Source organism: Neophocaena asiaeorientalis, unplaced genomic scaffold, assembly GCF_003031525.2.
Source record: "Neophocaena asiaeorientalis asiaeorientalis breed wild unplaced genomic scaffold, Neophocaena_asiaeorientalis_V1.1 scaffold124, whole genome shotgun sequence".
Taxonomy (NCBI): Eukaryota; Metazoa; Chordata; class Mammalia; order Artiodactyla; family Phocoenidae; genus Neophocaena; species Neophocaena asiaeorientalis.
In genome coordinates this window covers 11,934,874-11,957,300 of record NW_020174135.1, presented here as the reverse complement: position 1 = coordinate 11,957,300, position 22,427 = coordinate 11,934,874, and the positions used below count along the sequence as shown (strand labels likewise).

Below are 22,427 nucleotides of genomic sequence, written 5' to 3'. Positions count from 1 at the left end.
ACACAGGCTATCAGTCAAAGAAAGGACAATGTGAAGGAATGGTTCAGCACAGACAAACCACCTACTGCTGGAGCTATAACTTCAACTGTACCCAGATGGTGGGTTAGCAATATTCTCCTAGCAGTGATAAAGAGCTACTAGAGGATATGTGCTTCATATGAAACTGTTCAATAATTTTAACTCCTCTGTTTAAGAAATGGAAATACTCTTATAAGACTAGTATATGCCCACTGCAAAAAAATTCAAAGTCAAAAGAGAAAGTAAAAATCACCCATAATCTCATCTCCTAGACATACATTAACATTTCTATGTCAATCTTTCTACACCTATTTCTCAGCACACACATTTATTTAACAACGTGGAATCATACTATACATACTATGTAACTTGCTTTTTGATCTTTACAATATAGGTGGACATTCTTCTATGTCAATTATAATGTAGATCTAAATTTCTTAATGTAGATGGTATCCTATACTCTAATGAGTGCACAGTATCCTACTGTATGTCCATGATTTACCCTATGCCCTACTGCTTGACATTTAGGTTTTTTTGCAATAAATATATTACAAATATGTATATGCATATGAAATAAGTATCTGTGTAAAGGTATATCACTGCCTTACAACAGAATTAAGGTAACAACTTGTGATATAATGACAAGAATTCACAATACTTTACTTCAGTCATCAACACATTTAAAAAAAAAATCATCAAAAATAATTATTTAAAAGTCATCTCACCCGTAAAGAGATGAGGAAATTTAATAGGCAATATCACAGCCTCTTTCAGTGCTTCTTTGGCTCCTTCGAGACCGGCAACATCGCTCCATTTCACATTTGGTCGCTCTATAACAATGGCGCCTACAAAAAATTAGGTCATCTTTAAAGAGGACTATTCCATCACATTTAGAAGAGAACAAGAAATAATGATGAAATACAGAAATGCATTATAACTTTGTCTGGAAAAGTTCTATGTATTAAAAACATTTCTGAAAGTGCGTGATGAGGACGAAGTTGTTAGGGAGTAGTGAGGGGCAGTCAGGACCTGGGGTGGGGAGCCAGATAACCTGGGGTAAAGTCACTTAACATTTCTACCTCCACTTCCTCATGGTGAAATAAAAACAATACCATGTGCCCAAACTACTTAGGTTAGTAGAAAGATCAAATGACGTAATGAACATTAGAGCGCTAGGAAGAGCACCAAACGTTACAAAAAGTAGTTGTAATGTTTGAGTACGTTGATTCTGGAATAGCTCCTATTTCTCTTTTTTTTTTTTTTTTTTTTTTTTTTTTTTGCGGTACGCGGGCCTCTCACCGCTGTGGCTTCTCCCGTTGCGGAGCACAGGCTCCAGACGTGCAGGCTCAGCGGCCATGGCTCACGCGCCCAGCCACTCCACGGACTGGGGCACGAACCCGTGTCCCCTGCATCGGCAGGCAGACTCTCAACCACTGCGCCACCAGGGAAGCCCTATTTCTCCTTTTAATCAAAAGAAACGGTGATCTAATGCTCTCCTTAACTACAGAAAGAAAATATACTTAACGACTTTAACTGAAGATAGACAGGCAGATGGATAGATGGACAGATAGAGGGAGAGGGGAAGGGAGGGGCGAGGAAGGGACAGGGATGATGGAGAGGAGAAGGTGTACTCTTACAGACATGCAATACTTTCCCAAGGTTTGCCAAATTTTCTATCCGGCTTCTAAATAGACCTATTTACAATTTTTGTACATTAACAAAGTCATTCAAATGATTTACTTTTTGGACACAATATATTCAAAAGCCATAGCAAACTGTTGCAGTAAGGAGAAGTAAAAATCAGTAAGAGTCCACAAAAGATTTCTCTTACTATAGCGTGCTGGCAAAACTTTCCAGATCTTTTATCAAAATCTTTCCCAATTTTCAGTATATAGAAATTGCTCAACTACAAACTACAAAGTAGCCTGTTCAAAGGTGATGTGTAATTGTTTTAAGTATAATATCACCACTCACACAATCTACTGATTACCTATGATATTAGTTTTATGGGTATTTTTTCTTGTTTTGAAAGATCATCTATTATTCTAAGAATGCTATACTCTGCAACTTACTTCCCTAAATTATGAAAATCTTTAGCTATACATTAAAATGAAATGAGGGACTTCCCTGGTGGCACAATGGTTAAGAATCCGCCTGCCAATGAAGGGGACATGGGTTCGAGCCCTGGTCCGGAAAGATCCCACATGCCGTGGAGCAACTAAGCCCATGTGCCACAAACTACTGAGCCTGCGCTCTAGAGCCTGCAAGCCACAACTACTGAGCCCACGAGCCACAACTACTGAGCCCGCACACCTAGAGCCCGTGCTCTGGAACAAAAGAAGCTACCGCAATGAGAAGCCCGTGCATAGCAAGGAAGAGTAGCCCCCACTCGCCACAACTAGAGAAAGCCCGCGCACAGCAACAAAGACCCAACACAGACGAAAATAAATAAGTTTATGAAAAAAAAAAAGAAATGAAACCATAAACACTTTTAGCATTCTAAAAGTTCAGACTAAGTATAAATTAAGAAAAATAGCCAATTCACTTTTTCTTTTCTATGTCCCATACAGATTAGTAACCCTACATGAGGAAAATATTACATCATCTGATAGGATTTTGTGTCAGTTAAACAAAAGTAAATTTATATATAAGCATTATCTGGTCAACTAAAATTTTTTGTTATGAATTTTCTAAATGTGTCATAATTTATCTTCACATTTAACTAATACTTTTCTCTTTAAAGATTTAAGCTAGGTGACTTTGGAATGTCCAGTGATAAAAGACTATTTAGACAAAAGTAGTATCAATTATTAGACACTGATTAATGATTTTTAAAATTAAAAGAGAGGGATTATTAGAAAATAAAAGCCAAATAATTTGATAATTCCCAATTGTACAAATTTATCCATTCTTTTGATTATACTATTTATTATACTAATATGTTATTTAACCTCAAAGTCACTGAATATCAAAATTAACAGAAAATTCAAATCATGAACTTTAATTTTAATAATAAAATATTACACTTAATGTCATAACCTAAAACAGAAGTAAAAAGATTTGGAAAATTGTTTCAGGAAAAATGAGGAAAGATTCAAAAAAGGATATTATACGATGAAATCCATCAGCAAACCATGAAACTAAAAGATGGAGAAAAAGGATTCTCAGATACGAAAGGCTAGGACTCCTTCATATTCTATTTCATCCTGAAATTCCAAATAAATTTCCTCATTTAAATGTTTTAAGCATCTGTATTTTTATACATCCTTGGGCCTTATCATCACTCATAGGAAATGATTAAATTATTTAATTATTAAATTATTTAATTAAATTATTAAAAATTGTATCTTTTTCAAAATTAAAGATACAATCCAATTTTTACTTCCGTGGGGCAGAGCCAGAGAGAGGAGGAACAAAACCAAAAGAACAGATAGAAAAAAGCTTTTTGCCTTACAAGTAAAATAAAGCCACTTGGCATGGACCACTGGTTTGCCCAAAAATACTTACTGAGGATGAAGTATGACCACACTGCTCGAGGCAGTGGAAACTCAGTTACTGCCCTTGGACTACACCCACCACTGACGCTGGCGTGTAAAAATACTCTCGTTAACTGTAGTGTTTTCAAAATACTATCCTTATAGTATTACTCTATACATCCCAGAGGGGTCGGTAAGACAGAAATATTACCAAAATGGAGATCAGAATAGCAAGATTAAGGGTCTGGCCTTAATGGATATCTTTCCCAGATATGTGTTCTATTCAGCAAGACTCAAATGAATAAAATACATGTTACCAATGACTGAGCATAAAATTCAACTTGAAAAATCATTAGATAACATATCAAAGAACAATCAAGTCTCAGTAGCTAAAGAAGCCAGCAATTACACAGATGCCTTTTTAGATACACAGAGCTACTATTTACTGAGTCCCTCGTACTGTCAGATGTAATATTAGGCAGTTTTTACATTGTCATTAACCTTTTAATTGCCCTGAAAGTATTCTTAACTTCCACTTTAGAGCTGGGTCTCAGACTCTGAGAGGTTAGGGAATTGCCCAAGACTAGACAGATTTAGGCAGCAGATCCCGGAGTGGGATCCAGATGTGAACGCAGCTACAATCTATGCCCTCTGGATCATGCCACTTCACCACAGTAGGGAGAAAGGGCTTTTATAGGTGTGGAAGGTAAAAAACTGAAAGCCGAAAGAGGGAAATGTAAATGGGAATGCTGAAATGGGATAAAAAGGCGGATTAGGAAGAGCAGGTAGGAAACACGAAAAAAATAGCATCAATGAATAAGCTACAGCAACAGCAATAAAAGCCAAGTGTGAGTCCTAATGCATTCTGCTCCTCTGACAGGAAATTTCAACACCATCAGATTTTATAGTAAGCTAATAGTATAACTGCTACCCTCTCTAAAAGGGGGCAAATAAGACAAAATGAAAGAGAGTAAGCTTTTTAAGGCAGATATAAAATGAAACAATACTTTTACTGCATGGAAAAAAACCAACCCATTAGAGACCCTATAGAGCAAATCTTATAAAAATGTTCTCAACAAAGCCAGCATGTGACCACTGGGAACCAAAGCCAGTTCTTGAACCTCATTTAAATACAGGTGGGAAAAAAACCCAATTCAAATAGACAATTCACTATGAGCTTTTTAAAAATAAAATAGTACATTTAAAAATGAAATCTAAAGCAACCTTGAAGTTGACTCTGTAGTTTCTTTTTTTCAGGATCATCAGATTCTCCTTCCCCATCACTGTCATTCCTAATAAAAAGAATTTAATATATTCAAATGATCACTCATTGCTATCAAAGGCAAAAAATAAAGGAAAAGATTAACCTGAAATATCCGTAATTTAAGTGGCAAAGTAAGACATTCACATTAAAAGTTAAGCTTATTTTATTACTTTTCAGAATATACTAAATAAAATAGTAAGCAGGCATATTACCCATCAAAATGGAATCATGAACAGGAAATGGACAAAACGACCAGAATGAAGTCAGGAACTAGCTCCAAATTCCCATGACATACCTATTTATGTACTGATATTAATTCATAAATGCATGATCCACACCTCATTCCACAAAAGATTTAAGATGAATTACAGGAGTGTTGTAAACAATTAACAATAAAAAAAATCAGGACCAGGCAAACTATATATTAGAACAAGAAGCCATAACTAGGAGGAAAAAAACCCCCCAAAATATCAACTATTTAAGGTACAAAGGTGCATAACCCTTAGCCTAGGGGTTCCAAAGGATGGATGAAGCTTTTGATGAAAATGAACCGACCCCAAAGAACAAGGAGATCAATGCACACATTTCATATCTAGGGATTTATTCTAAGGAAACAATTTTAAATGAGTTCAAGGATTTGACTATAAGGATAATCATGCCCATATTGTTTGCAATAGGGAACAAGCTAGAAAGAATGTATATTCAATGATAAGGATTAGCATGTGACAGAATACACTGCAATCTTCAAAGCAAAAAATATGGCATTACATTAGTTTTCACATATAAGACATAAAGGGGAGTAAAAAGATTGACAGGTTTGATCTCAGAATGGGCTTGCTTGGTTATCACAGGGTGGTGGGGTTATTTATGGGTAAGGTGGAGACTGCAAACTGATTCACCTTGACATTCACTCCAACCTTCTTCTACTGCGTTTTCTTGTACAGTAAAGACCGTACTTGTTATAAAACTGCCCTTCCCAGGCTCCCCTGCAGCTGAGGCTCCACAGGAGACCAAAGTCCTGCTGGAAGGCAGAAGCAAGCAACTGAGGTAGGGGCTGCATGCGAGGGGACGCCTGTAGGTGAAAGCACTGCTTTGCTGAGGGCGCTGTGGCAGGGCCTACTGCCCACTCCCTGGCACCGGAATGCTGGGCAAGGGAGCTGGCAGCAGTGGGATCCCTGCTGGAACTACCCTGGTGGAGGGGGGCATTTCTCCTAGCCATGCGGAATCCAAACTTGACTCCCTGGCCCTCGAATTCTGTAAGGGAATGCACTACAGGGATCCCTGCTTTCCCAAAGTTTGCTTTATGCCACTTTGCTTTTACAAAAGACCTACATTAGTACCTGTTTTCAGTAACTGAAAGATATCCAAAGACGATCATCGCTTTAAAGAAGGCAAAAAACAAAAATAGCATTTGTTTTACAGTGAGCTCTTATGAGGCAGCACGCACCCCGAGCAGTGAGAGGGTCCCCGCCAAGAGCCTTCCGAAAACCACACTCCATCTCATCACCAAGCTGAACTGTGTCAGCTTTGAACTGTGTCTGTGAGCATCTGTGCTTTATCTCCATTTATTTTTGTGCATCCATTAGCAAGAGGTAATTGTTTCTTTGCTTTACCCCATTTCAGCTTAAAGTGGGTCCCGCCATCCAACACAGAACTGGTATCCCCCTGCTAGGCAGACATCTTAGGAGGGACACTACACGGTCTCCAAGCAAGACCAGGTGAGGCTCAACTCCCGGGGGAGAGGACGTTTCTGCGGGCCAGGGGGTCTCAGCGAGATCTGGGGGTCCAGGTACTTGAGGTCAACTGATCCTTCCCAACAGCTTTCATTTCATTTTCATCTGGAGTCCCAGTCTTACAATACATGTCCCAACTTTCACACAAGAAACCCAGGGAGGTTCAACTGATTTTGAAATCCAATAAGCTATGAGATCAGCTGGGGTCTAATTTTTGTCATGCCAATGCTAGAGCTATAAGATAAAATATTCTTAGGGTATCAAAGGAACTCTCCGGTTCCCCGACCATGTCTTGAACAGAGAATATAAAACCTTGAGCTTCTAAGTTTTTTCAAACTCTCCCATGTAATTTGAGGCAGGCTGTCAACTCTAGTTCTCAAATGGCCTTTCGTAGTAGCCACAAAGCCCCCAAAGCACTGCCTCCAGGGCACTCCATGCCTGGTGACCACAGGGGTTATCTAAGTTGCTTGTACCACTGCTTACCATGAACTGTAAGTATTACATCCTATAATGCTAACCAGAATTTCCTGCCTTCATATCCAACTAGGCCAGATGACCCCACCCCAGAGTCTTGTTTTCTCTGAGTATGTTGTCACTTGGAACCACTTCTGGCTCCAGTTAATAGAATGATCAGAGGATCTGGGTAGAATATGTCCCCACTGCTCAGCACAGAGCCTGACATGCGCACATTAGGTGCTGAATATATAAATTCTGCATCTGTAAGTGACATATCCCCCATCTAGGAAGACATTTCAAAAATGAGTTTTGATGTTTATATAAATTATGCTGTGTTGCTTTCTTCACAATGATAAAGTAAAGCAAATCTGATGCAAATCCACATCAAAAAACTTATATATCCAAAATTTGTTTTACATTACCAGAGTTGTTTCTCATTTTGTCCGTGTGCTTAGTGCTAAGTCAATACTACTAGTCAAAGATTCAATTCACAGATTACTCCTACAATTTTAAACTTCATTACATAATGGGCAGAGGGTAAAGAATTGAGTAGCATTCCCACCAAATGTTTTTTCTACTACTACCAGGCAGTCAAGGAGAGCAATTTGAGGTATATCACCCCCGAAGCTTGGTAAACTAGGGGTCCACAAACTTTTTCTGTAAACGACAAGACAGTAAATATTTTAGATTTTGTAGGCCATACGGTTCCTTGTCACGACTACTCAGCTTTGCTGGTACAGCACAAAAACAGCCACAGACAACAGGTAAGTGAAGGCATGAGGCCGTGTTCCAACAAAACTTTAGTTACGAAAGCAGGCAGCAGGTCAGATTTGGCCCATGAGTCACGGTTTGCCAACACCTAGTTCAAACAAAGGAAATTTCCTTCACAAATTAAATTAAATTTTATCCTGTAATTCGATACAATACAATCTCACTCTAAAATACATACCCCTTCTCATCAGCTGGACTTGGCTGTCCCTCTTTCACTGGCTTCTGTGGTTTTTTCTCCTTCTTCTTCAGGTACTCCTTCAGTTTTTCTGCTCTATCAAGATACTCTGTACACTTAGCCCTGATACTTTGCTTGGCTTTATCACCCTGTGCTTCATCTATTGAAGGGAAACGAGAAAGATTTTTCCTTTAGTATTCTTTACAGACAGGTATAAAACTCCTAGACATACTTTTCCAAAAAGGAAAATCTATTTTGGAGGAGAGAGAAAAGATCATCTCTAGCTCATCATAATCCATGATTATCAATCTTTTCTATTCCTTCCTCCAGCAGGGTTGGGGGCCAACAGTGAGCGTGAGTCAGAAAGAGTTCTGAGCAAGACACTAGGATATCATAAGTTAATGTTAAATAATAATAAGAAATTATTTAATATTCTGTGGGTTTCATACTCTTCCCTTACATTCTGTGCAGACAGCTAAAAGCTGCTTATCTCAAACAAAACCAATTATAAGACAAATAGAAGTAAAGCAATATTAACCATTTCCATCAACGTCTACATAAGCTTTATTTCAGAGTATAAAAAGTGACAGAAATCCCATATATTATGAGTACCACCAGTACAGTAATTTTACTAAAGGCCCCTGTGAGAGCTGTTTGAAAAGGAGACTTCAGCAATATACGCAGTGTATGGGATTAGCCCCACCTATCTTATATGTTATGATTAATTCTTAGTTTCACTTTAATGTGACAGAAAAACCTCAAAATTAAACAGGGAAGCTCAAAAGAAAATCCTAAATTATCCAACTGCTAAAATTTTTATTTAAAAAAAAACCGAAGTTTGCCAGAAAGACACTTTTTCAATGTCTTATTTCACATATGTTCAGCATTAGGTTTAAGATCCATGAAGGCAGGGGTCGTTATCCATTTCTTCCTCACTGCTGTATCTCAGTGCCTAGAACAGAAGCTGGCAGGTGGTAAACACTGAATACATATTTGGAAATACACAAAATGTCTCCCAACCTATTTTTGTTTGTTTCTGTTTTGGCTGCGCAGCACAGCATGTGGGATCTTAGTTTCCCCACCAGGGATCGAACCTGCGCCCCTTGCAGTGGAAGCGTGGAGTCTTAACCACTGGACCACCAGGAAAGTCCCCCAACCTATTTTTAAAACATCTATTTTCAAAGAGATGTTTAGAAAATGAGTAGGTCCAGATTACATAATCTGGGTACATAACCAGTAAAATGAAAACTTTTTCCCACTGACTGACTATACGGCATTTTAATATGTTTAGGTGTACAAAGTAATAACTATGACAGCTGTGCACATTTGTTGGTTGAGTACTTAAAAACTACTAAGAAGCTAGTGGGACTCTTTTGCAAATTGATGGTTTATAATTTTCTGGCATTGTACTTCAATTTTTATAAATTAAATAGAATAATCTTTTTAGTGTTTTTAAATAAAAAAACAAATGATGACCTTACATTTAACTACATGGAGAAAATACTGTACAGCGTGTTGGTAGAGTTGAAGGGCTTCCTCGTAGTTCCCAGCTTTGTCTTCCTGGGCTGCTTTGCTAGCAAGATCTATCGCTTTCTGTTTGAAGGGAGGCAAAACTATACCATCAAAATCAAAGCATAGCATAAGTTTGAAATAAATAATCACGTTGAATGTTTTCTTTAAAAATGAAAGCAACCTTAAAACAAATCTACCTTTTTTTTCTAAATCACAACTGCATTGTATTATAAATTATAATTATTTATAAAATGCAAATTACATTTCTTCTATAGGTAAATGCTATCTGAACACCTCTTTATCTAGTACCAATCACTGAGATTCTCACATAATTTTTCACTCAACAAAAGTCAAGCTCAGGGCTAGTAAGGAATAATCAAGTAACATGAAAATTCAAGTTAAAAGCATTTATGGAAATTCTCAAAAATCAAATGTCTAAAGCATATGACAACAGTAAAATTTAAATGGGGTAAAACCCCTTCAGAAGCAATAGGGCAATGAAATACCAAGAGTCTGAAAAATACCCAAATCTTTTAACTCAGTAATTAACTAAAAGCTTCACTGAGCAAAGACAAACCAGAGAGGTCTTTTGAAAAAACAAAAACAAAACTTGAAAACTTAAATTTTAAATAGCGAAAAGATGCCACACAATATAAAAAGTAGAATTGTTAAATATTAAGCAGTATTTGTAATAATATGGAAAAATGAATAATGGAAGTTTTTAAAAAGCATTATACAATTTTTACATATAGCATGAGATCAAGTATTTGAAACAACAGCAAACAAACAAATAAATAAACTTTTAAAAAGCACAGAAGAAAGATGGGAAGGAAATTTCACAGAGCTTATCTTTGATAAGACTCAGTTTTTTTCATTTTCTACTTCTTCACATCTTCCAGAAATTCCATAATGAAATGGGCAACTTTTGTAGTACTTTTTTTTTTAACTTTTTATTTTATATTGGAGTAGAGTTGATTAGCAATGCTATGTTAGTTTCAGGTGTGCAGCAAAGTGATTCAGTTGTACATATACACATATCTATTCTTTTTCAAGTTCTTTTCCCATTTATGTTGTTACGTAATATTGAGCAGAGTTCCCTGTACTATACAGTAGGTCCTGGTTGGTTATCCATTTTATTTTACTTTATTAAAACTTATTTTATTTTTTTAATTTTGGCTGCATTGGGTCTTTGTTGCCACGTGTGGGTTTTCTCTAGTTGTGGCGAGCGGGGGCTGCTCTGTGTTGCGGTACGTGGGCTTCTCACTGTGGTGTCTTCTCTTGTTGCGGAGCGCAGGCTCTAGGCTTGGGGGCTTCAGTAGTTGTGGTGCGTGCGGGCTCAGTAGTTGTGGCATGCGGGCTCAGTAGGTGTGGCTCGCGGGCTCTAGAGCGCAGGCTCCGTAGTTGTGGCGCACGGGGCTTAGTTGCTCCACAGCATGTGGGATCTTCCCGGACCAGGGCTGGAACTCATGTCCCCTGCACTGGCAGGCAGATTCTTAGGCACTGCGCCACCAGGGAAGCCCAGATCCATTTTGAATACAGCAGTGTGGACATGTCATCCCAAACTTCCTAACTGTCCCTCCCCCACCCCTGCAACCGTAAGTTTGTTCTCTAAGTCTGTGAGTCTGTTTCTGTTTTGTAAGTTCAAAAGTTGTAAATAAAAAAAAAAACCCCACACACAACTACCAGAAATAGATCCATACAGCTACGTCCAACTGAATTTTGATGCGTCCCCTGCATCGGCAGGCGGACTCTCAACCACTGCGCCACCAGGGAAGCCCCAAGATAGGCTTTTAAAGAAATGGTTCCAGAGCAAATGAACATCCATAAGTCAAAAAAAAAGAGAGGGAGAACACCTCAAACTAAACCTTGTACTCTGTACAAAAATTAACTTGAAATGGATCACGGACTTAAATATAAAATGTAGGGCTTCCCTGGTGGCGCAGTGGTTGAGAGTCCGCCTGCCGATGCAGGGGACGCAGGTTCGTGCCCTGGTCCGGGGAAGATACCACATGTGGCGGAGCAGCTAGGCCCATGAGCCATGGCCGCTGAGCCTGCGCATCCGGAGCCTGTGCTCTGCAACGGGAGAGGCCACAACAGTGAGAGGCCTGCGTATCACACACACACACAAAAAAGTAAAACTATAAAATCCTTAGAAAAAACAGAGTATCTTCACCATCTAGGGCTAGGCAAAGGGTTCTTAGACTTGACACCAAAAGCACAATATATAAAAAGAAAAAATAAAAACAGTATATTGGCATAAACAAGACACATAGATCAATGAAACAGAAGAAAGAGCCCAGGAATAAACCAACACATATGTCCTCAATTAATTTACCACAAAGGAGCAAAGAATGTATGATGGGGAAAGAACAGTCTCTTCAATAAATGATGCTGGGAAAACTGGACAGCCAAATGCAAAAGAATGAAAATGAATACTATCTTATACAATACACAAAAATAACTCAAAATGGAGTAAAGATTTGAACATAAGACCTGAAACCATAAAACTCCTAGAAGAAAACACAGATGATAAGCTCCTTGACGTTGGTCTTGGTGATAATTTTTTGGATTTGACGCCACAAAGGCAACAAAAGCAAAAATAAGTGTGACTACATCAAACAAAAAAGCTTCTGCACAGCAAAGGAAATAATCAACAGAATGAAAGGTAACCTACTGAATGGGAGAAAATACTTGCAGATCATATATATCTGATAAGGGGTTAATATCAAAAAATATAAAATACTCATACAAATCAAGAGCAAAAACTAAAACAATTTGATCAAAAAATGGGCAGTGGATCTGAATAAACATTTTTCCAAAGAAGACACACAGATGGCCAACAGGTACATGAAAAGGTGCTCAACATCATCAATCATCAGGGAAATGCAGATCAAAACAACAATGCGTTATCACCTCACATCCATCAGAATGGCTATTATCAAAGAGACAAGAAATAAAAAGTGTTGGTGAGGATGTAGAGAACAGGGAACTCTAGTGTACTGTTGATGGAAGTATAAATTGGTGCAGTTACTATGGAAAATAGTACGGGGGTTCCTCAAAAAATTAAAAACAGAACTATCATATGAGCCAGCAATTCCACTCCTGGGTATTTATCTGAAGAAAATGAAAATATTAGTTTGAAAAGATATGTGCACCCCCATGTTCACTGCAGCATTATTTACAACAGCCAAGATATGGAAACACCTAAGTGTCCACCAAAGGACAACTGGATAAAGAAAAAATATATATATCAAATATTATTCAGCCATAAAAAAGGAAATCTTGCCATTTGCAAAAACATGGATGGAACCTGAGGGCATTATGCTAAGTGAAATAAGTCAGACCGAGAAAGACAAATACCATATGATCTTACTTATATGGGGAATCTAAAAAAAAAAACCCCAAAAAACAAAAAATGAGCTCACAGACAGAGAACAGACTGGTGGTTGCCACAGGTCGGGGGGTGGACGAAATGGGTGAAGGGGGTCCAAAGGTACAAACTTCCAGCATAAAGTAAATCAGTCATGGGGATGTCATGTGTAGCATGGTGACTATAATTAATAATACTCTCTTACGTATTTTTGAAAGTTGCCACAAGAAAAATATTTTGTAACTATGTACGGTGACAGGTGTTAACCAGATGTACTGTGATCACCTCACAATATAAACAAATATCAAACCATGTTGCACACCTGAAACTAATATAACATTATATATCAATTACACCTGAAAGGAAAAAAATAATGATAAATTGGACCTCATCAAACTTAAAAATTTTGGGTCTGTAAAACAGCCTGTTAAAAGGATGAAAAGACAAGCCAAAGAGTGGGAGAAATGTTTGCAAACCACATGTTTGGGAAAGGACTAGTACTTAGAATACAGAAAGAACTCTCAAAAATCAAGTTTAAAAACAACTGAAGTAGAAAATAAACTAAAGACATAAATAGACATTTCACCAAAGAGGATATACAGATGGCAAATTAGCACATGAAAAGATGTTCGACATCACTAGCCGTTAGGGAAATGCAAATTAAAACCACAGTGAGATATCACTAAACACGTATCAGAATGGCTAAAATAAAAAATAGTGACAATGCCAAACAGTGGTGAGGATACAGAGAACTGGATCACTTATACATTGCTGAGATGTAAAAAGGCACAGTCACTCTGGGAAACAGGTTTGTTTTTTTTACAAATCTAAACACGCAACCACATGAATCAGCAACTGCACTCCTGGGCATTTATCTCAGAGAAATAAAGACTACGTTCACATAAAAACTTCTTGTACTTGAACATTCCAGACGCCCTTCATGGTTAAACCGCGGTACACCCAGACCAGGGAGTACTACTCAGTAACAAAAAAGAATGAACTACTGATATACGCAACTTGGATGAATCTTGAGGGAATTAAGCTAGGTGAAAAGAACCAATCCCAAAAGGTTACATACTGCATGATTCCATTCACATAACCTCAAATGACAAAACCAGAGGTGAAGAGCCGTTTAGTATTGTCAGGAGACAGGAATGCGGGGGGGGAAGAGAAAGGGAAGTAACTGTGGTTATAAAAGGGCAACGAGAGGGATCCTTTGGGAGAGAACTCTTCTGTATCATGACTACAGCGGGGGGATACAGGAATTAACTCGACAGAACTCTGTGACACACACACACACACACACACACACACACACACTTAAGACTGGGGAAGTCTGAGTAAGACAGTAGAATATATCAATGTCAACATCTGGGTTGTGATACTGTACTATATAGTTTTACAAGATGCTGCCATTGGGGACAACTGGGTGAAGGGTACACAGGCTCTCTCTGTATTGTTTCTCCCAACTGCGTGTGAATCTACAATCATCTCAAAATAAAATTTTCATTAAGAAAACTATCTTTAATATTTTAAAATATGCACACACACACAAATTAAGAACAAGCATCATTTCCTGAAACATTCCACCTGTATTAATTTAGGTAGTAAAACTATTCAACAGAAATAAGAGCCAGTAGAAAAAAATAATCATGGCTATGCTATATTAAAAATAAGCATACAATTAAGGTAAGAAATTATTCAAATAATCCAAAAACTAATCATATGTTGAAAATATTGTATTTTGAAGCAGTTGCTCATGGACTGCATAGAGATGGGATAAATGGGAGGAAGAGGCCTTCCCTCTGCTGTGGCAGGAGGGAAGAAAAATAAATGGTGTGTCTCAGAACTGATAAAATGTAGCAGTACATGTTTCACAGTTCAAATAGCCTGAACTTGGAGCTAAATTTCCAAGTTTGGTAAACTCAGCAGGATATAAAGGGTGGAGTCACAGCACCTGGTCAACAGGTGGTTTGGTGTACCTGGTCTTATAAAAATTATCCAGAAGGCTCAGAGGCTAAGTCATGTAGCAGAAGTAAGCTCTTCCTTTTCCTGGCTATAATTTCCTTCTTATGCTATTTTGAATTGCTGTGCCATTCACCTCTTCAGCTATGCATTCCCCTCATTTGCTGTCAGCCCTCTTTTAGGAACCAAAATGACATTTGTTAAAACTCGTACATCAGTATTTAAAAATCTAGCTCCAAATATGGTACCAATCACTTTAAAGCAGCCTTCCTCTGATGATGGATGCATCTGTATTTGCACTGTCCAATACGGGAGCATATGGCTTTTGAAACTTTTGGCTAATGTGACTGAAGAGTTTTAAGTTTTATTTAAGTAAAATTTAAATTTAAATTGCCACATGTGGCTACTATACTGGACAGCACATGTTAAACCTTTAATCAAAGATGATGATTGGAGGATATGCATCTGTTTTTCCCCTGATGAATGCTCCACTTTACCCTTGTTTCTGTTAGCATTTTTCATTTGAAACAAAATTAACCATGTCTTGCATGGTTTGGGAGTGCCAATTATTCTTTCAGGATAGAATCCAGACTGTCTCCATCGCTACCACCCTAGCTCAATCCACTATCACATCTGTCAAACCTACCGCCTAGCCTCCTCTAAGCGGTCAGCCTGCTTCCACAGTTGATACGCAAGTCCACACAGCACCAGTGAAGGGCACCCTTTGATGGCTTCCCACTGCAAACAATAAATCCCAAATGCTGGGTCATGATCTACCTGAGCCCTGGCTCTGTCTGGGTCTCACCTGAAACCCTCTAGTCCTCCTTCACTCAGGCAGCCTGTGGACTAGGACCCCTCTGCCCACAATACTCTTCCCTGTCTTTCCCCAGATGGATGCACAAGGGTCTCATTTTCAGTCACAGTTCACATGCCAGGTCCTCAGAGGGGCCCTCCCTCCTCTCCTATTTCAAAGGCTGCGCCCCACCCCTGATCTCAGCCCTCCCCTCACCCTGCACTTCTATCCCATTGCTGTGTTTATCATTGTTCCCCTGCATATTCACTTACTGGCCATCTCCTTTAGTATACAGGGAAGCTCCACAAGGAAGGGGACTTGCACCGCAGGCATGCAAAGAGCCCTCCTTCAGCTAGCCCTGACACTAAAACCCCCTTCAGCTTGGTTCTGCTTCTCTGCTACCTTCAGAACCCAAACCTCACCAGCGCAGTCTCTACTCTTTCCAGTTCCTTTTTTTCTCCTTACCCTTCAGCTGCCAATCTGGGCTTCTGTCCCTTATCTTATCAATAAATCTGCTCCTATCAAGGTTCTCTGTGGTGCCAGATCCAAAGACCAGCTCTGCGTCCACCTCGATCTCTCGACAGTATTCTACAGCAGCATCACTTCCCTCTGGAGCGCTGCCCTCTGCCGAGCTCCCAAGCGCCACTCTGCCTGCTTTCCTCCCGCCACTGACAGCTCCTGCTCAGTTTCCTTTGCTGACTCTCCTTCTTGAACCTGACGCTGAAGTATCAGGGCTCCTCAGGGCTCGGGCGTCCTTCTCTTTCCTCCCTCCCTATGTGAGCTGTTCTCAATGACTGAAGCTGATTATCTTCAGGCTGATGATTCCCAAATTTATTCAATTTTAAAACACGCCACTCTTCTGTTTAAAATCCTTCCAGTGGCTTGTTTCTGTGCATGTAGGTTTTGTTTTGTTTTGGCCTGTCCTCTCCCACTAGAATATAAGCTCCGTGAGGACAGGAGTCATGCCTGTTGTACTAGCTTTTTTATATTCTGGAGTCTTGCAAAGAGGCTGGCACAAGACTGACTGAATCTCAGGGTCAGCCAGGATCCAGTCATCAATATGGAGGCACAAAGGCTGGGAACACCTGGGATTGTCCTTTTCAGATTAGGAGACCATGATGTGCCCACGCTAGAAAACCCTGGGAAACTGGGTAAATTCCAGACCCACCCATCTCAGGAGGAAAGCTGTCCCAGCCCCTGTCTTTCAAGGCTGATTCTTTCCCTGGTGCTCTGGAGCCCATTCCTACCTTCCTCCTCAGACATTCAGTCCCCTCGATTTTAACAGCTCAACTGTTCTCCCCAACCTAACCTTTCCCTTTTTGGGGGAGCATTCCTTAGCATAAAAATGTATGCAAGTCCTATCTTAGAACTCAGAGCTACAAAACACCAACAGAAACACACCAGCTCTCCCCAATTCTAAGGTTCCCATGTAGGTACCATCTTATTCAATACTTGCCTCTTCACCTCCACAGCGAAGCCCCAAAGAGAACCCGAAGTTCATCTCGGTTTCTTGATTCCTCCCATGGCAATGCTTCCTGCCCCTTGACTGCGAGATCTCTCACTTATCTAGTTATGGGTCACTAGGTGAGCACTTAGCCCTCGTAAGAGACACCTCACATGGCCTCCTTTGGCCATCAACACACCATCCTCTCCAGGTTTGACTCTTGGCTATGTCACGATTCTTTTTCAGGCTCCCTTTTCTCTCTCCTTAAACGCTGACATTCCACTGGGTCTGTGCCTTGGTCCTTGTATTTCCTCATTCTATACTTTCCAAGACGGCCACACCTCTGCTACCATCCATATGCTATTAACTCCCAAATCCTTATTCCCAGCCTAGCCTAAGTTCTATACATATGTACCCAGCTGCTCAATGGACAGTTCTACCTGACTGTCCCCACAAGCATTTCAAGTCCCAGAAGTTCAGGACCACCCTGGCCCCAAATATGCCCCCTCTTCTTGTAATCCCCACTGTCAAGCTGTGCCCTGTACACACACAATGGTTTCATTCTAAAACAAAAACGTGAGCTTACTGCCTTCTCTGACTCCCCTGACAGCAGGATGGGGACCAATCACCTACATGCAGTACACACTGCTCCTTGTCATGTGGCTTAACTAGGCTTGACCCCTCACCTGGCACACTCCGTTCCCGTCACACCAAACTACAGGGACAACCCAGATGGCTCAGACTTCATACCCCCGTGTACAGTGTGCTCTCCACCTGGAATACCCTATCCCATTGTCCAACACTCAGCACAGTCACTGTGGTCCTCCAACTGCAAAGTCCTTCCCAGCACCCCCAGGAGGCCTAGCCTCTGCTTCCTCTAAATTTCCACTGCCTCTTGTACATCCTTCCAAAGGTCACAAAGTATCCTAGTAGTCCCTTTATGTCTGATGTTTTCACATCAGAATATAAGCCCTTGGAAATCAAGGATGATCCATTTCTTTTATGATTCCCCAACATGTAGCAAAATGCATGACATAGTAGACACTCAGAAAAGTAAATATTCAGGACTGAGTAAACTTTGAGTTCTATACACAATGAACCTGCAGTTTCTCCCAACCCTCTGCGAGGTTTATTACACTTCTAGACTGAGGCATATGTTGTTTTTCTCTGCTTGGAATGCATTCCACTTTCTTGTCCAAGAAGGCATGACTTCATACTGAAAAAGCACAAACTTATAAGCAGATAGACCTGGATTCAAAACTAATCCAAGTCTTCAATACTAATTAACTGTATGTCTTTGGGCAAATCATAAACTTAATAAGCTTTGGTTTCTTATACTGTGAAACTGGAGTAATACCTTGAAGAGTTGTTTTGAGGACTAAATGAGATCACATCAAACACCAGGCAGAAAATTAGTGTCAGTACCTTTCACTCTTATCTAAGCTCACATCATCTTCTCTGCGGAACATTTCTCATTTATCCTTGAAGAGTTACACAAGCCCTTCCTTTCTGCCCTCCCACACTAACCTTTAATTCTATTAGAGCATTACTGCATCTGGCTATGGGGATTTTGCCTTGTTCAGTGAGAAATCGATTCATTAGTTGAATATTCTTCATCCAAATTTCCTACATTAGAAGGTGGAAAAGGCTGAATGAGAAAGCACATCTGTGACCCAACCACTGATAAAAGTATAACTCATTATCTCTCCCTCTGTTTAACACTATCAGTTATGCCTTTAATATGGGTCAATCTCGAGCTGATTCACTGAAGAACATCCACAATCCAATCTAAATATGATGCAAAGGATTACAGAATGAAACTGCAAATGTTGCAAAATAAAAATGATCAGTAAATAGATGAAAATTATATTGTAGAATGCCCAAATCACATGCAAACTCTTGACAAATAAAAGTTGGTGTACTATGTATAAAATAGATGAGCAACAAGGATATATCGTATACCACAGGAAATTACAGCCATTATCTTGTATTAATTTTTAATGGAGTATAATCTGTAGAAATACTGAATCACTATGCTGTACACCTGAAACTAATATTGTAAATCAATAAAACTTCAATAAAAACATTTTTTAAAGATGATGGAATAAAACTATGCAGTTAACTGACAAACCAACAAGGATGAAAACAAGGCATTTCAAAAGAAATCACCTTTGATCCTCAAAGGAACAACAGTTTTATCAAATGACCAATACTTTTTCCAAGTACATTTACCAAAAAAACCCCTTCTGAATGGGGCTACAAAAAACTAATGTTAAGTGAAGATTGTTGCATCTTAGTTTAATGAAATCTTGTTGGAAAAAATACACATAAGTCAACACATGACTTATTCTTTATTCTAAGAAATAAGTCACGTTGCAATTATATTTTGTTAAAGACATAAAACATTTATTTTCATAATCTTTTGGGTTGATTTTCAAGATAAAAGTCCCAATCAAGTGCCCCACCTCCTTTTTGGTGAAAATTTGATCTCGATTTAAATCAGTCTACTTTCAGTGATTTTTCTTCAGGATCAATTATCCTGGGCTCAGTAGATCCTCTATTAATTATCCCAGGTGCCTATACCAGGCACTCAACAAAAGCCTTTTCAACTGCAAGATCAAGACAAAGATTCAATATAGGGATTCATGCTACTCTTTTGTCCCAAACTTGACTAGTGGACTGGAGCTCTCGAGGTTAAGTCATATTCTAAACTCCACTGAAGCCCCAGATCCATTCTAGGGATGGGAGACACTGTTTGAAAAATTTCTCATCTCCATGAATTCCATTCCACAGAGGTCTAACAATTAAGTCTAAAGTATCAGGATTACATGCTTTATGAACAAAACACTGAACTCACTGCGGTAGGGGTGGGAAAGTGAAGACACAAAGGAGTTTAAGAAAACTCCATGATCTTACTTATATACTATATTTTGGGAGCCATTAGCGTGCACCTGAACGTATAGCTCAATGAATTCACGGATTCCTCAGATTCTGAGACTGTGCTCACGTTTCTATTCACCTGACAGCTCGAAAAGAAAGGCTTTGCTACACCAGCTTGAGGAACTAGGAGAGAACTCGAATCACCCTATTTTCAACTGGTCCAGAGTAATGCACTGGATACATTATGTTCTTTCCTCTCTCCCTTACACTGACTGCAGCGTTCGTGCCTCTGTTCAAAGCTCTGCCCAGCTCGGTTCAAACTCGGCTGGTTTGAAAAGGAAAAAACAAAAACAAAAGCCTCAACAAAAGTCAGAAGTCCCACAAAGCCAGTGGGCTTGGGAAACCCCGGAAGCATGCGGAAAGCGTCCGATTCTCCCACCTGCCTCTGGGCCGGCGCGCCACCGCTTCCTCCCTCTTCCCCGCCCCCCACTTCCCACCCCACGCCCAGCGCCTCCCCTTGGCTTGGGCTCTCCAGGGGGCGGGAGGATGGCGATACCTGGAGGTTGCTCGAGGTGGATGCCATGGCGGAGATACGAGGCGGTTCCTCGAGGAGGAACGGGGGCAGAGGAAACCTACAGTGGCAACGTCGAGTCGAGCCCGGAGCTGCCCCAAACGTGCGCAGACCGGTGGCTCTTGGACCTCAAGCGGCGGCCTCCTTTCCGGAACTTGTTCCAAAACAACACTGCGCTTCAAAAGCCAGCGGCCCCCCCCAAACCCTCACAAAACTTCCGCAACCCTGAGCCCCTCCGGGCTCTCGTCCGGCCTCTAGCCTCAGTACTTCCGCTTTCGTCATCACCACGCGCGCCACCCAGTCCCGAACTAAGCCAGCCGAGGCCTGGCGGAAGTCAGGCTGGGCGCAGGCGTACTGCGGCCCCGGCCTAGGGGCAGGGAGACCGTTCGGGGTTGAGCGCTATACACTTTTCTTCCTTTTACGGAAGTCTTATCCTTTGAGATGAGTTATTGTTTCTGGCTTCTTTCACTTGACGGAGAATGGAGAGTGCTCTGTCAATCTTGTGAAAAATGTTATCCCGTCTCCAAGACCCGCTGGTTGGGGACTTTGGGTCCGTTACCATTTACTCCTGTGTAAAGTGGGGGTAATTAAAGTACCTACCTCAGGGTTGTGGAGAATGCTAGTGCTGCGCGGTTAGGCGCACTGCAGAGTGATAAGCGAACACTTCATCCCGCAAGCATTTTCTCAATAGTTATTGTCATGGCTCTAGGAAGCCCCGAGAATTTCAATAAAAGTTATGTATGGCGCTGCCCTCAAGGAGCTTATGGCAGTCTGGTGGGGATGCAGGCTTCTGAACACAAGTCTTGTGAAACTGTTAGATCAGATATTATTTATTCCAGTTAACGTTACAGGGAAGGTTAATGGCTTGAGCAGGTGAGTGCTTTATGCGGGACCACAGATGTCAGGGATTAGTGGCAGAACTAAAAGAAGACCTTTTTCCAGCATTCTGTTGTTTGCGGGCACAGTCCTCTTTTTTTTCTTCCTTTCATAGTTCAGCTTCTTAAAGGAAAGCAAAATAGATGTTTAATCACTCCAACGTTTTACTTCCCACTCATTCTTTCCAAACATCTGGTGCCCCCTAAATAAAGAACTTCCCTCCCTCGCTTCTTACTTAGTATTGTCAACTACCCAGTTCTTGAAATCTCTTCCGGATAGTGTCCTAATGTCCTTCCTCTAACCTCTTCACTTTCTCCCCTTCTTACCCTTAAGGGCAGAATTTCCTCAAGAGTCTGACGTCCTCTTCTTTCTCACTACTCAAGCTCTGCTCATCTTATCCCCTTCCTGGGCTCCAGGTAGCAATAGAATAGAAATGGCTTCAAATTTAAATCTCTAGCCTGCCCTGTCCTCTGCCTAGCATTTATAGCTACCTCCCAGAGAGCTCCAAAAAACCATAGGGTTTTCCCACAATAAAAATTCAACACATTAAGAGCCATATTAATTATCTTAAACCCCAAACTTCCTTCTCTGATCTCTCCTTAGAATAATATATCACCAAATCTCCATCATGCAGGCTCAAAGCTAAAGCCCCCTCTCTGCCTGCGTCTATCAGTTCTCCTTCCTACCCACCCTATCCCCTTCCAGTTACTGATAAAATACTATAGGGACTCCAGCCCTTAGAATATCAGCACATAATAGACATTTAATAAATATTAAACTATTTAACTGAGCTGCTTAAAATAAGTCGCTGGTTCCTTAATGACTTTCAAGCTTGATTTTGCCTGAAGATACAAGCAGATTCCAATTAACCTTTCAATTCAATCCCTAAATGTTTACTGAACACCCACTGAAGACAAGTCTACTGGGCATTAAGAACCTACAAAGACAAATAAGGTGTGGTCTTTGCCATTTAGGATTTTACAATTTAGTGGAAGGCAAGACATGTAATAATGAAAAGAGAATTCATTTGAGTACCACAGTTGAGTACCACCATGTTCCAGGCTGTTTTAGGTGCTGGATATGAACCAAAGAGTCAAAATTTCCTCTTTTATCACCAATACAG

At 40.2% G+C, this 22,427-nt stretch overlaps 1 protein-coding gene across 1 annotated transcript in view; it reads right to left on the bottom strand.

Moving 5' to 3' along the window:
* VPS4B (vacuolar protein sorting 4 homolog B) overlaps positions 1 to 20,688 on the bottom strand; it is a 31,134-nt gene extending 10,446 nt beyond the window's left edge. The window contains exons 1-5 of the mRNA XM_024754840.1: positions 20,414 to 20,688; positions 9,375 to 9,486; positions 7,897 to 8,053; positions 4,719 to 4,786; positions 744 to 863 (exon numbers count right to left, since the gene is read on the bottom strand). Coding sequence (XP_024610608.1) covers positions 744 to 863; positions 4,719 to 4,786; positions 7,897 to 8,053; positions 9,375 to 9,486; positions 20,414 to 20,440 — 484 coding nt within the window. The 5' untranslated portion in view covers positions 20,441 to 20,688. The remainder of the gene's footprint in view (positions 1 to 743; positions 864 to 4,718; positions 4,787 to 7,896; positions 8,054 to 9,374; positions 9,487 to 20,413) is intronic.
* Between the last annotated feature and the right edge of the window lie 1,739 nt (positions 20,689 to 22,427).